This window comes from Mesocricetus auratus, unplaced genomic scaffold (genome assembly GCF_017639785.1).
Source record: "Mesocricetus auratus isolate SY011 unplaced genomic scaffold, BCM_Maur_2.0 Super-Scaffold_100676, whole genome shotgun sequence".
Taxonomy (NCBI): domain Eukaryota; kingdom Metazoa; phylum Chordata; class Mammalia; order Rodentia; family Cricetidae; genus Mesocricetus; species Mesocricetus auratus.
Window position 1 is genome coordinate 173,469,979 of NW_024429266.1, and position 14,911 is coordinate 173,484,889.

At 38.0% G+C, this 14,911-nt stretch overlaps 1 protein-coding gene across 1 annotated transcript in view; it reads left to right on the plus strand.

The window, feature by feature from the left end:
* The window catches only part of Setd5 (SET domain containing 5), a 76,343-nt gene that overhangs the window by 32,669 nt on the left and 28,763 nt on the right, over positions 1–14,911 (plus strand). Inside the window, 15 exon segments of the mRNA XM_021224849.2 lie at positions 2,364–2,469; positions 2,796–3,004; positions 3,343–3,401; positions 3,750–3,928; positions 4,914–4,934; positions 4,937–4,954; positions 7,250–7,492; positions 8,065–8,213; positions 8,603–8,720; positions 9,410–9,519; positions 10,173–10,422; positions 11,012–11,095; positions 12,308–12,565; positions 13,722–14,042; positions 14,405–14,647. Coding sequence (XP_021080508.1) covers positions 2,364–2,469; positions 2,796–3,004; positions 3,343–3,401; positions 3,750–3,928; positions 4,914–4,934; positions 4,937–4,954; positions 7,250–7,492; positions 8,065–8,213; positions 8,603–8,720; positions 9,410–9,519; positions 10,173–10,422; positions 11,012–11,095; positions 12,308–12,565; positions 13,722–14,042; positions 14,405–14,647 — 2,368 coding nt within the window.

Below are 14,911 nucleotides of genomic sequence, written 5' to 3' on the forward strand. Positions count from 1 at the left end.
AGCTACATCCCCAGATCTTGATACTGTAAATTTTTAATCTGTATTTTAAAATATAAATAAAAGTCAATGTGTATATCAGTGTGTAATTGTTCAATCCCTAACCAATGTAGACATTGTAAAGATTCCTCATTAAAGATGTGTTTAAATTTTAGATTAGACATGCATAGCAATATTTTAAATGCTGTGCTTGATTACATACTACTGAACAGTAGGGTGGCCTGTTAACCTCCACAATATAAGTTTTATTTTTATTCCCTAGACTTGCACATGAAGTGCATATGTACATATTTACCCAGTTTGGAGATGGGTAAGATATAACCAACATAGCTCCATCTCCATGGCCATCTTTTATTTCATGCAACTTTTATTTTTTCCTGTCCCACAAAAAAGTTCATTTCTAATAAAATGTCTTATTTCACCCCATGTGTTTAATGGTATAAAATCTCCTACCTAAAAATATATACAACTCTTTGGATTATTTATCTAGTAACATACTTATCAATAACAATGTATAAATCCATTACTTTCTTTTAACTGTCCATCATAGAAACTAAATTCTGCCTTCATTTTATTAATGCTTGTCTGCCTTTGGTTTCATTTAGGAAACCCTAACTGTTTCCTAATACTCAGCCAGTTGCCTCAGTGACCCATGTTCAGACCATACTTTTCTCAAGAATACTGACCTGCATTCTTGATGTATTTCCTTCCCAGCCACCCCCACTACCAGTCCCATTTTGAAGACCCTGTCAGTTACTAAAGTGCATGCACCTCACTAACAGAGAATACTTTCCTCTGTCTAAGTTCCTCACCTAGAAATGACCTTTGCTGTTATTAATAAGACCCCTTCTCACAGTTGTGGAGCATAAAACTAGGTGAGTTTGATACATGTCTCAGAATTTTACTTTATCCCTCACTTATCAGTTAATGTGCTACATAGAATTGCACGCTTTACTCCTGCTCAGAGTTGTGTATTTTGTATATCTTGAAGCAGGAGCATGGTTATTTGAAGCAAACTGAATTATTTGATTCCCTAAAACCCTTCAATCTCTGGAGTTGTATTAACACTGATCCTTGGAGTTACTAATGGGTGAATCTTTGTTCTGAATAATATACATTACTGATTATTCATTTTCACTTTTGCTAAGTCATACAATTACACTCCTTATTCTTCAAAAGTCCATAAAACCTAACCAAGTAACAAAGTTGAGTAAACAGACAAAAACCTATTTTATCCTTCCCTTAAAGCCTATTTTATCTTTCACTAAGGATGCCTTTTTATTATCAAGTAAAACTTATGTTAAATTTATTACATAGAATGTATGTATGGTTCTTTAATTTTAAAAAAGTGCCTGGGTAGTTTTATTTTCTACTCACCCAGGATCAACACAAAGCTAACTCTCGGTTTCTCAATGAGCCTGGTTAGTAAAGACCTCAAATACAGTTGCTTTCAAGCAAGGCATAATGGGAAATGAGCAAGCTTTGGAGTTAGACATCTTTGTTTCAAATCCTGGCTCTGTCATCCAATGAACTTAGGAAAAATTACGTAATCTCACCACCTCAGCTTCACTTCCCTCTGTAAAAAGGGGATGTGGCCTATCATGTTTAGTAATCACAGATCTCAAATGAATTAATACATACAGACCCAGAAATAGGTGATTCATAATAGTAACTACAATTAATTACTACTTAGCATAAAACAAATCTGACTTCCAAGTTGAGTTTTGAGTATTTTGAAGTTCCATGTTATTATCATGCAGCTGTTAAACAATTGTGTCTTTGAATATGCTTGCATGTCCTTGGTGGATGAGAAATTCTAATATGTGAAAGGTATTTGGGGGTTCATCAAGATGAGAGGTGTGATAAATATAAGATGCCATTGTTTTTGCCTGTACTTTCTTCAGGGTATCCTGTCTTGGTAGTGAATGGAAGAGGGCCTGGTCCCTGGGGCAGTGCAGAAGGCACTTTCATCATCTCACTCACTGCAAATGTCATGTGAGGTTTCATGGAAGTATTAAGAGATCCAATTAAGAAGAATAGTTCTGAGTCTAAACCAGCCCAGAGTGGCTTCTCTAGGGGAAACTCCCCGCTCTGCTGGTACGTTTGTGTTTGTCATTAGGGACACCTTGTATCCCAGGTGCCTGCCTTGAGACATCTGCCTGTACTGGCTTCGTGTTACACACAAATCCACATTCAATAACACTATTATTCATAGGCTTAGTTATGTTAAATAGACTTTCACTAAGTTTCTTATTCTAGTGGCTGGTGGTTGTGGAAGGAGAAGGGGTTAGAATGGGAAGTGAACTATTAGTTTAAGGGAAGAGTAGGTGTTATGCTATCATGCGTTGCTTTTCGCCTTTGTGCAGCCCTGAATCTGTGGAGGCTAGTCCAGCAGTTAATGAGAAGAGCGTGTATTCCACTCATAATTATGGGACCACTCAGAGGCATGGGTGTCGAGGACTGCCTTATGCTGTGAGTATGCACTTGTTTCTCTCCAGAGCAGTGATCTTCCTGGATTGTAATCCATTCTTATACATTGTGACTTTCTTGAAATGTTTATATGCAGCATGACGAAGTTGCCCCTTTTGCACTTCCCTGCCTCCAGCGGACGTCTAGCCCTGCATCATTGTTCTTGTTTTTATGTCCCAGTTGACCTTGGCATTTTGTTTTATCACTTTCCTGGTTGAAGCCAAAAAACAAAGGGTACTACTTTCTTCTTTCTTTCCATATGTACCATACTTTAGGGGAGAGAGGGGCCAGTGTTTGGACACTGTTGATTTAAAAAATCTTATTTTCAGGATCATAATTACGGAGCCCCTCCTCCTCCGACACCTCCTGCTTCTCCCCCTGTCCAGACGATCATCCCTCGTTCTGACCTGAATGGCCTGCCGTCGCCCGTAGAGGAACGCTGTGGAGACAGCCCGAACTCTGAAGGAGAGACTGTTCCTACCTGGTGTCCTTGTGGTCTTTCTCAGGATGGCTTCCTTCTCAACTGTGACAAGTGCAGGTAAGATCCTGTTCCATTTAAATTCACACCTGGGTTGCTGGGATTAGGGTTTCTTATCAGTAGGGAAAAGCTCAAAGTATTCTTTCTTGTGTTTGTTAATGTAGATGATTCCTTAGTGCTCCTTGGCTCGAATTCTCTGCACTAGGTGAGAATTGCTGACAACAAGGAATGAGAGATTGATGTTAAAGCTTTTGAATTTGATATGAAATTTAATGTCCTGGAAACATTTGGTAGGTGGGAGGGAGGGGGTAGTATATGCAGAGACACTTCTCCCATGTATGATGTGATGTGCTGCATGCGACTGGAAGGACTACTTTAAGTTTATTTTCCCTCTTTAGGGGAATGAGCAGGGGGAAGGTTATTAGACTTCATCGGCGGAAGCAGGACAACATATCAGGTGAGCAGAAGGTGGGTTAAACCCACATTTTGATTAACTATTTTGTGATTTAAATTATCTTCAATAGTACATAGCTATCTCACACAAAATCCTTTTTCTTTAAGTTATTCATTTATAGTTAGTACAATGGAGTTTGGAGACTACTTTGAAGGGGAAAAATACATGGAATGTGGAATAAACCTTACATTTAATGCAACAAAAAAATCTTACTTTCAGAGGAAAGATGGGATCTAAGTTGATTTATAGATGTAGGGTTATAGTAGAAGTGATAACTTACCAGATGTGGTGCACATGGAAAGAAGGAAATGGATGTTAGTACCTGAACTGTGAAATCATCTTTTTTTTCAGGTGGGGATAGCAGTGCAACAGAAAGCTGGGATGAGGAGCTTTCTCCTTCCACTGTGTTGTACACAGCAACACAGCACACACCTACAAGCATCACCTTAACTGTTAGAAGAACCAAACCCAAGAAGCGGAAAAAGAGTCCAGAAAAGGGTCGTGCAGCACCAAAGACGAAGAAGATCAAGGTATGCATTATACATTGAATAGAAATATGTCTAAAATAGCTTAAATTTTTGAGCAAGAATACAACTAAATATTTTGATGAAATTTGATACCAGTGCTTGGTCACTTTTGTTTTTCCTTAAAAATCAGCTCTTATATGTAGACAAACCAAACTCTTGTATTTTTGGTTGTGAGCCTAGCCTTTAACGGCTGAGCCATCTCTCCAGCCCAAAACCAAACTCTTCTAACCTACTTAGCATCACCATAGGCTCAGCTTCTTCTACTCCAACCACCATCCTAGGTACGGAATTCTACCCCTACCTGGTATAATGCTGTATCAGTTGCAGCCTCAACTCTAGGCTTCCACTATCCTTAGAGCATCTCCGTACTTCTGCCCCAAAGTGATCTGAAGTTCTTTTCTTGGTTACATGGGTGGCCTCAGGTCATTAGGTTGTTTGTTTGTCCTTGTATCTAGACAAAACAGCACCAAAACTCAGAAAACATCTCTTGAATGGTCTAGGTTTCCTTGGTGTCTTGGTCACTTTCCTATACTCTTAAATAAAAGGTCTCCATAGAAACTTGTTGTGTTTTCTATTCTTTCTTTCCCATCACAACAACTCTTCGTTGCTCCCAGGTCACTTGCCCACTCTTTGTAAAGGGTGTTGGTCTTTGTTTCCTTCTTAATTTCAAGACTGATAATCTGCAATTTAAGGATTGCCATTACTTTCTGCTCAGTGTCAGGGGTATGTATAGTATTTAAGTGTTGCACGCTCTTACCTATTAGTTGTCTAGTTCTACCAAAGTATTGGAATTCTTATCTGTGTTCATTAGCCTTTGAACTGTCATTTTCCTTGGTCACAGTTTGAGGTATACCATTGTATTGGTTACACTGAGAAAATGTGACAGAATAGAGTACTAGTTAGTGCCTCAGTTTTAGTCTCATGGATTTAACTGTCATTCTTGGTACCAAGTTTTGTTTTGTTCTACTTGTTTTCCTCTTTGGGATAGGCATTTCGAGAGGGATCCGATGGAAGTCCTTGCGGATGAAGGTAAGGGGTCACCTTCCCTGATGCTGTGTTTTATGTTTGATCTTGCATTTTGGTAGGCTTCTTTCCTGACATTGATGATCTGAGAATCTTGGAGTCTGCTTTTCATGAGTTTGTAATTGTTGCCATCCGGTTTTCATAGAGCTTTTCTCCAGAGTGGATTTTCTTAGCTATTTTATGCAATATTTTCACATTTCTGTTTCATTAGCTGCCTTTGTGGTGGTGGGGTAAGTCAGAGTTTTTTATAGAGAAAATGAGACTTGTGTGTTATATTCCTGTGATTGGACTCAACCCGAGGAGTGAGGTTTTTCTACTAATGAGCCAAACTCTTGGAAACCTTCCCTGACAATATGTAGGCTTTGAATCACCATTAGGAAGGGTAACTCCTTGGGAGGAAGTTGGTGTTGTTAATATGAATTGTTATTAAATTAGCACTTTTTGGCATATCTGTTTGGTGGAGATTTATGTAATACTAGTTAACAAATAGTAGGGCTTGTGTGGCTTGATTATATGTAAGAGGGGGGGTTAGGTGGAGAATGGAGAAGTGATGTACCTTTTAGATACTGGCTGATTTGTTGTTCGTTATACTGGTTGGTTTATAAAAGTTAGCAGAAAGGAGATTTGGTTGTACTTTCTTGTATCTTCTTTTCCCTCTCCGTTTATTTTGGTTTTGGTTTTGGTTTTGGTTTTTCGAAACAGGGTTTCTCTGTATTGTTTTGGAGGCTGTCCTGGAACTTGCTCTGTAGACCAGACTGGTCTCAAACTCTCAGAGATACGCCTGCCTCTGCTTCCCGAGTGCTGGGACTAGGCGTGCGCCACCAATGTCCGGCTCCCTGCTCTCTCACAGCTCCTAAAAATTTTGTGTTCAAGATCTTTAGTTTGAATGTGTAGTTTGTTTCTTTTAAGTATTCATATCCCTTAAGTTGGCCGTTACATAAACAATGATTTCCTTAAATTAGGATAAACTTATTGAGGTTACTTTGTATTTATTTGGAGCACCAATTGATGTTATCAGTGATATCAAGTGATATTTTACCTGAAATTTGAAGGTCTGGCCTCTTGTGAAACTAGGAGACAACTTTCACAACCACATAGCTTCAGAGGCCTGAACTGTTTTTTGTAACACATGATAATCATTCTTTCTTTAATGAGATAGATCTCTTTGAGTAGCCAAATTTATTTTAACTGCTCATTTCATTTTATTTACTAAGAAGGACCTTACATAAATTTGGGTGCTAACTGTAGACCTCAACTACAAACCCTTTTTTCTACTGTTAGCTAATTATTGAAACCTAATACTTTTGAAGCCTTTAGAAAGTCATCAGTTGCTAGTCACTTTGTTTACAGTTTCAGTGTAGCCTCATAAGTGTGTCAAAATCTAAATAGAATAAAAAAGGTTTCACTGTAACTTTTAACATTGGGTTATTAAATTTTCTCCTCGAAATTACTGAGAAATTTCCTAAATATCTTAAGTATGAGCTTTGAAAATGAATAGAAAACAGCATTTGAAAGTTTAATCTCAAAGACACTTTCCTACTAGATACAAAAACCAATAGATTTGGGACAGCAAGGTGACTGAGCAGGTAAAGGCACTTTCTGCCCAGACTGACAGTCTGACTTTGATCCCTGGGACCCTCATGGCAGAAGGAGAAAATTAACTCCTCTTACCGCCTCTAGAGTATTGTTGCACTTGCACACCAGTAAAATAAATATTAAAAATAAAACAATAAAGCTAACCAATGTTTCTTCAACACATTTGGATAAATAATTCTGTATGATAGATTACATGGAATGGCAGTACATTATTCGAAGTGTGTTTGGTAATGTTCGCAAATGGTGATTTTTACTGTGGGAAGTAAGATTATGAACTAGTATTGCTAATGAAAATAATAGGTGACACAGAAACAAAATCATTCTCCTAATACAAAGGCAAACTATTTATAATGCTATACAGCTGAATGTTAATCCATTTTGAAATTTTATGCACTGTAACAAGACCCTTTTTGCCTTTTTATGAATTATTTAAGAAATTTGATATAAATCTTGATAGGAAAGTGATTTTTATAATTTATAGTGGTCATGAAATCAGTAATGGGTGAAAATACTGGCTAGATTAATTTCTCATTTTATAAGTGGGCAGACAAGTTTTCTTACTTGAAGTTGTCCAGATCCTCTGATTCTCAGTCCATTGCTCTTGTAGCACACCAACTGACAAATGAAAACAAGTATCTTGCTTATCCTGCCACCCATATCCATGAATGGTGTCTTATTGATTCACTTGGTCTTTGTTCTCTACAGAATTCTCCCTCTGAAGCACAGAATTTAGATGAAAATACCACTGAGGGCTGGGAAAATCGGATAAGACTATGGACTGATCAGTATGAAGAAGCTTTCACTAATCAGTACAGTGCAGATGTACAGAATGCCCTTGAGCAACATCTACATTCTAACAAGGAATTTGTGGGCAAACCTGCTATGTTAGACACTATTAATAAGACTGAACTGGCCTGTAATAATACAGTAATTGGTTCCCAAATGCAGGTAAGAACTAAAACATTAAAGACACTAGAAGATTGAGATGTTTTTTAATACCCAAAGATAAGAATAGATGAAATTATAGCCCCTTACAGAATAACAAATGAACTACCTACCTTACCTGCCCATCTTCTGACCAAAATCAGATTGCAGTAACTACACTGTCTTAGGTACATATTTTAGAAATGTCTTTATTTAATAAATGGCGATGAAAGTTTCTAATGCAACCTAGATAGGAATTACAAAAGAGTTATAGGAAGCTAATTCTATAGAGTAGATATAGCTCCACTGACATTGGTGGGATTTGGGGTTTTTTGTTGTTGTTTGGTTTTGTTTTTTTTTTGTTTGTTTTGTTTTTTGTTTTTTTCATCTTGCCTTTTCTGAGATCACTATTTGGAGCATGTTTCCTGGGGAAATTGAGCTATGTCAAAATGAAAATTTTCTGATTCTCCAAGCTATAACACAAAAGATAAAAACTAAAAGTGTTGGTGCCTTTTCAACAGTTAGGAAACATTGTAAAATGTTTACCAAATTGCTGTTGCTATTCTTAAATGTTAATGCTCTCTGTTTTTATTCAGTTACAGCTGGGGAGAGTCACTCGTGTTCAAAAGCACCGGAAAATCCTAAGGGCTGCAAGAGACTTGGCTTTGGACACTCTTATAATAGAATATCGTGGGAAAGTCATGTTACGACAACAATTTGAGGTCAATGGGCATTTCTTCAAAAAGTAAGAACACCATTCATTGAGCACTGAGGGCTTGCATGGTTCTGACTATGACCAGTCAGTATTGCTGTAAAAATTATCCTACTTGATGGGCTGCTTCTGAGGAAAGGCTAATGATTCAAACAAGCTCATGTCTGCCTGTTGTTGGTACAAAAGGGTGAATAAATCTGCAAAATATTTAGTATATGAAGTGGAGACCACTCCTTTCCAAGCCCAGCATTCCTTGCTTTGTGTTTATTCTTTAATGAAAAGCAGACAAGTTTGTGGTGTTTTCTAGCTTAGGCATTGCAAATGCCTCCTCCTTATGTGTCAGCATATGATTCACATTTGTAGTCGTGGGGTGGCCTTTTTGTTTGTGTTGAGAATTACAGGAATTTTAATTGTATCCCTAGACCATATCCCTTTGTGCTCTTCTACTCAAAATTCAATGGTGTAGAGATGTGTGTGGATGCTCGTACTTTCGGTAATGATGCTCGGTTCATCAGAAGATCATGTACACCAAATGCAGAGGTAAGCAATCTTTAGCAACTTACCTTTCAATGGAACCACCAAAGGACACGTATACTGAAGAAACAATCTGAAAACTTCACTCAGACAAAGGTCTGTAGCTATTAGTTGTATGATATTTAAATGCAGATGTGTGGTGCCATATGGAGATGGGATGAGGTTGTTTCTTTAGAGAGGACAGAAATGAGATGAGGCAAGTTAGTATTTGCTAAGAAATAAGACAAACTAGATAAAAAAAAAAATCTATAAATTGGACTGGAAAAAAATAGAAAGGCAATGTGGTAGTAGTAGTCATCAGGCCCAACTAAGCCATTTGTCTTCACTCTTAAGGATTGTGGAAAACAGTGTTATAAGAATTTCTATACATTTCTAAAATTCTTCATTTGGTGCATTCACAGTAAGTGCAGTATGATCAACAGAGCTTTGTTTGCAGGCTAAGGAATTGTAATTCTCTAGCAGAATGCAGACAAGCTTTAAGATATAAAACAAATTTACCCTGATTTGTAGTGTTGGGTCTTTCTTTTTTAAAGAATTCTTAATTTTCCGTTTTCTGATGTATAATAATTTCAAATGAAATGATGGAATTAAATAACAGACTCCTCAAAATGGGCAGAAATTATTTGGCTGACAAACTTCCTATTTATGAAAATTTTGGTCTTAAAGGCAAATCTAATGATACCTTGTTCACACAGGTGAGACACATGATTGCAGATGGGATGATTCACCTGTGTATATATGCTGTATCTGCTATCACCAAGGATGCTGAAGTCACCATTGCATTTGATTATGAATATAGTAACTGGTAAGACATCAGAAACTTTACCAGCATGAATGAATGACATTATTAAGATTTTAACAGAGCTGGATGGTGGTGGTGCAAGCCTGTAATCCTGGCACTCAGGAGGCAGAGGCAGCAGATCTTGTGAATTTGAGGCCAGCCTGGTCTATGGTGTGAGTTTCAGGATCCACAGCTACACAGAAACCCTGTCTCAGGGGGGAAAAAAAGATTTTAACTGAAAGTCTGTTTTCAATCCCCTGCTTTTTTTGCCTACCTTTTATTTTCATAAGTAATGTATTTCCTGCCTAGAAGTTTTGTAATCCCAGCAGATGGGAGACAGAATCAAGTGGATCTTTGTGAATTCCAGATTACCCTGATCTACATAGGGAGTTTCATGCCAGCCAGACCCTGCCTCAAAAATGAATGAATGAATGAATGAATGAATAAGTAAAAGCTGTAAGGAGGGCTGATTTAGTGGAGGTTTGCTTTCTTTCCACTTCTGTACATAGGCTACAAGTAGAGATACACAGAAAAACAGAATATTTATTGAAATTATCACACCTACTCTAAGTTGAAAAAATTATTACACTGATGTTTCAATCAAGTGAATGGATAATGTGCCATAATATTCTGTTTTCAAGAATATTGAGACACTTTTGGTTATTTCTTTGGCATAGTAATTACAAGGTGGACTGTGCATGTCACAAGGGAAACCGGAACTGCCCTATACAGAAAAGAAATCCCAATGCTGCAGAATTGCCGCTCCCACCCCCTCCTAGCTTTCCCACCATTGGAGCAGAGACCAGACGTAGAAAAGCACGGCGGAAAGAGCTGGAAATGGAGCAACAAAATGAGGTTCCAGAAGAGAATCATAACCCGCAACCACAAGAAGTTCCAGAAAAAGTAACTGTTTCCAACGAACATGAGGTAATCTCCCTGGCCAAGTCAAGGATATCTGAACTTAGGTTGCCATGTGTTGTTTTAGAGATGCTGTACTAAAACATTTACTGCTATTTATTTCAACATGAATATACTTATTTGGGTTTTCTTTTCACTTTATGATAGTAAGAACCATGAGGCCCACCTGAGGCGTGTGGCAAATGCCTTTAATACCAACACTCAGGAGGCAGAGGCAGGTAGATCTCTATGAATTCCAGGAAAGCCAGGGTTGTTATACAGGGAAACCCTGTTTTAGAATACAAGACACATAACATGTGTCTTAGAAAGAAAAATCAATAATACTAATAATAATATCAAGAACCATCCTTTCAAGGCCTGGTATATATATAATCCCATCATCTGTAAGGCTGAGGCTGGATGATTGTGAATTTGAGGCTAGCTTACGCTGTATAATAAGACCATGTCTCATAGATCATCTGCTTAGCATGCATAAGGACCTGGAACTTAATTCTCAACATAGAGCATAGGAAAAGGTAGAGAATTAATGATGCCAGAATAAAGCAGGTTGATGTTGCTTTGAGCTTGAGTATGATTTAATAGTGCTTCTATCTTAAAGGAAGTTGACAATCCAGAAGAAAAGCCTGAAGAAGAAAAAGAAGAAGCTACAGATGACCAGGAGAGCCCAGCTCATAACAGGAGGGTAAGTAATATCTAGTGGCTGTCTCTGCATTTCTCCTAACTCTGGAATTTTACCATAATAGATTTCATTATAGTTTTTATTTATTTTTCTACATGTAGGCACAAACACAGTATTTATTTATTTATTTATTTGGTTTTACAAGACAGGGTTTCTCTGTATTGTTTTGGAAGCTGTTGGTCCAGTCTGGCCTCAAACTCACAGAGATCCGCCTGCCTCTGCCTCCCGAGTGCTGGGATTAAAGGCGTGTGCCACCACCGCCCTGCTCAGTGTTTATGGTTTTAAGATATTTCCTTCTAACAATTGGATTTCCCTAAAATTTGATGATAAAGACTAGAGTTTGTCTGATTAGGAGTTTTCTTGCTTTGTTTTATGTTTTTATATTTGAAAACCAAAATCAAGTAGAACTGAAGACAACAAAGTTATACAGCATACACAAGGTCTTGAGTTGAATCCCAAATTACTGAGAGGATGGAGAGAAAATCAACTTCGTTAGCTCTCTATCTCCATGAGAGAAATGGTTGAGAAAAACATCTTAAAGGAGGCCCACTTTACTTGGGCTTAAGTTTCACAGGTTTCAGTCAGGTCTGCTGGCTTCATTGCTTTGGAAGCAAGCAGAAATATGACAACAGGAGTCCATTGCAAAGAACAATTGCTTACCTCGTCACTAACAGGAAACACAGGAAAAAAAGAGTAAAGGGTCCAAAACAGAATATGCCCTTCCAAGACACACCCCTAGTGGCTTGCTTCATCCAAGTAGGTGCCAGTTGCTGGGATTTCCACAACCTCCCATTATTATTTACCATTTGAATTCTGAGCCTTTGGGACACATTTTATATCTAAGTCATAATACTTTTTTCTGTGAAATGAATTAAATAAGTTTTTAAATTGTGTTTATCTGTGCTTTGAAAAAGTTTAATGACAATTTACTTTGTTTTGAGCTCTGAAAATAAGACAGAAATTGGTTGTGGTTGCTTTATGTACTAAACCATGTCAATATAGCTTAGCTATTTTTAAATTTTTTAGCTTTTGAATTTGCTTTATTTTACAACTTTCCTATATTTAAAACAAAATTTTAAAATTTTGTCTTTTAGTTCAGTGATGCATGTGCTATCTTAATAATACCTTGAATAAGTTGTCATAAGCTCCACTAATGTTACTTATAAAATAACTGCGTCTGCTTCTGCTTGAACATTCCTTCTTTTTTTTCTCCAGACCCGGGAAGATAGGAAGGTTGAAGCCATCATGCATGCTTTTGAAAATTTAGAAAAAAGGAAGAAACGGCGGGATCAGCCTACAGAACAGAGCAACTCAGACATAGAGATTACTACCAGCAGTTCAGAGACAGCCATTGGAGAAGAGACAAAAACTGCAGCTCCTGAGTCTGAAGTTAGCAACCCTGTTTCAAATATTGCCATCCCAAGCACCCCACAGAGCATTGGTGTGAATACAAGGAGGTCTTCCCATGCAGGGGTAAGAGGGAGGGAAAACTGTCTGTCTGCTTATATCAACTGTCTGTTTTTTTTTTTTTTTTGAATGGTAAAAGTTAGTATTTTCAACTTGACTCTGTATGAGAATAAGTACATTTTGATCTGAACAGCTGGTTTGTGGGATGCGGGTGAAGTCAAAATTTGAATGATAAAGGCCCTCAGCACTTAACTGTCTCCCAGATAAGCAGGGTGGTGAGTTCATAGAATCATTTTGTTTGGATATTAGGTTTGGTATAGCTTAATATGAGAATGCATGCTGAGCATACACAAGGCCTCACCTACCTCAGTCTCCATCCCTAAGGGAAGCGAGCAAATCATTGGGTTTCTCCTATAGACACTCTGAATAGCCCAATTATATACCTGACCTTTCAGGGCTTCTCATGATAAGCCTATCTGTTTCTTCCCTGACTTAGCAATAACTAAGGCTTAACATAAAACTGCTGCGTGTAGAAAATAAACAAAACTTTATATTAGGTAGCTACCTTTAGCTGACTTCTGACCTATTTTTATTTTTTTTACTAGAAATAGAAGTAACTAAGCTAGACATTTGTTGTGACAGAGTCTTGCTACATAGCCCTGGCTGGCCTGAGACTTGCTTTGTGGACTAGACTGGCTTCAAATTCAGAGAGATCTGTCTGCTTCTGCCTCCTAAGTGCTGAGATTAAAGATAGGTGACACCATGCCCAGTTCCGATTTTTTTATTTTTATGTGTGAATTATTACATGTATGTATGTGCACGTGTGTGTGCCAGGTGTCCACAGAGGCCAGAAGATAGCATCTTAAAACTGGAGTTAGAAGAGGTTGTGAACTGTGTGGGTGCTAGGAACTGAACCGTGTCTTTGCTGCAAGAGCAAAGACCTCTTAATTGCTGATTCATCTTTCCAGCCCCAAAGATTACATTTAAAATGACAGTAAATAATTTTTCACCATTATTGTCATTTAGAATGCTTTCAATAGATAAACTAAATAAGACACAGGTATGAAATTTCTGATGCTGGGTGAGAGGTGGCTTGTCTAATCCCATCACTCGTGAATCTAAGGCAAGAGGATTGTAAGCTAGAGGCCAACCTGGGAGATTCTGTCTGCAAAAGAAAAGAGAAATTTCTAGTAAAATTTGGCCCTGATATTGTTTATTACAGGATGTAGCTGCAGAAAAACCAATCCCCAAACCGCCTCCAGCTAAGCCTTCTAGACCCAGACCGAAGAGTCGAATTTCTCGGTACCGGACCAGTTCAGCCCAAAGACTAAAACGCCAGAAGCAGGCCATTGCACAACAGGCAGAGCTCTCACAAGCTGCCTTGGATGAGGGAGGAAGTAACAACTCAGTAACTCCTCCTGAAGCTGGAAATATAGACAGTTCAGGAGAGAACAGACAATTAACGGGGTCTGACCCAACTGTTGTATCAGCTACTGGATCACATGTCATCCGTACTGCATCTAAATACCCCAAAACCAAAAAGGTAAGTGACTATGTAAATCTAGTCTAGCAAGGAGTGTCTTAGTAAAATAAGACATTTTATAGTCCCCAAAAAAGAAATGATTTTGGAATTATTAGATTGAATGTTCTAGATAAAAGTTATTTATACTGAAAGCTGAAACCATCTACTTTTGTTCACTTGATTTTAGACAAAACTTAAATCACTGGTAACTGAAAGTGATCTTTTGTGAGCACAGAGAGGGTAAAGGAAAGATATCCTATATCCTCGCTATGGTTGCTGCATGTGTGTTCTAGTTTTAAATGAGGGTTGTCTTTGTGAACTACACTACTGCTTTTGATAGCTGTTACATGCATTGTTAACTAATGATAGTTTTTTAACCTCAGTATCTAGTTACAGAATGGTTGAATGACAAAGCAGAGAAGCAAGAATGTCCTGTTGAGTGTCCTTTACGTATCACCACCGACCCAACTGTATTGGCAACAACATTGAACATGCTACCGGGTCTTATTCATTCCCCGTTAATTTGTACCACCCCCAAACACTACATTCGCTTTGGCTCACCCTTTATGCCTGAGAGGCGTCGAAGGCCCCTTCTGCCTGATGGCACATTCAGCTCCTGTAAGAAGGTAGGTGTTTGTATATGTGTGCCCATGCACATCTTCCTGTGAATGAAAATGTGTTTTAGCACTATTGGATGCATATAACTGTGGCATATAACATGTTTTATGTTAGTGTCTAGATGTTCATGAATTCTCTAGATAACTATGTGAGTTTTACTGTGTTAGTTGTTAGACATGAACATTGATGTATCAGGAGCCATGATGATTAAGGTTTGGAATGCATGCTGCATTTTTGGTACTCAAATTATGGCTTCGATATTGTCTCACCTG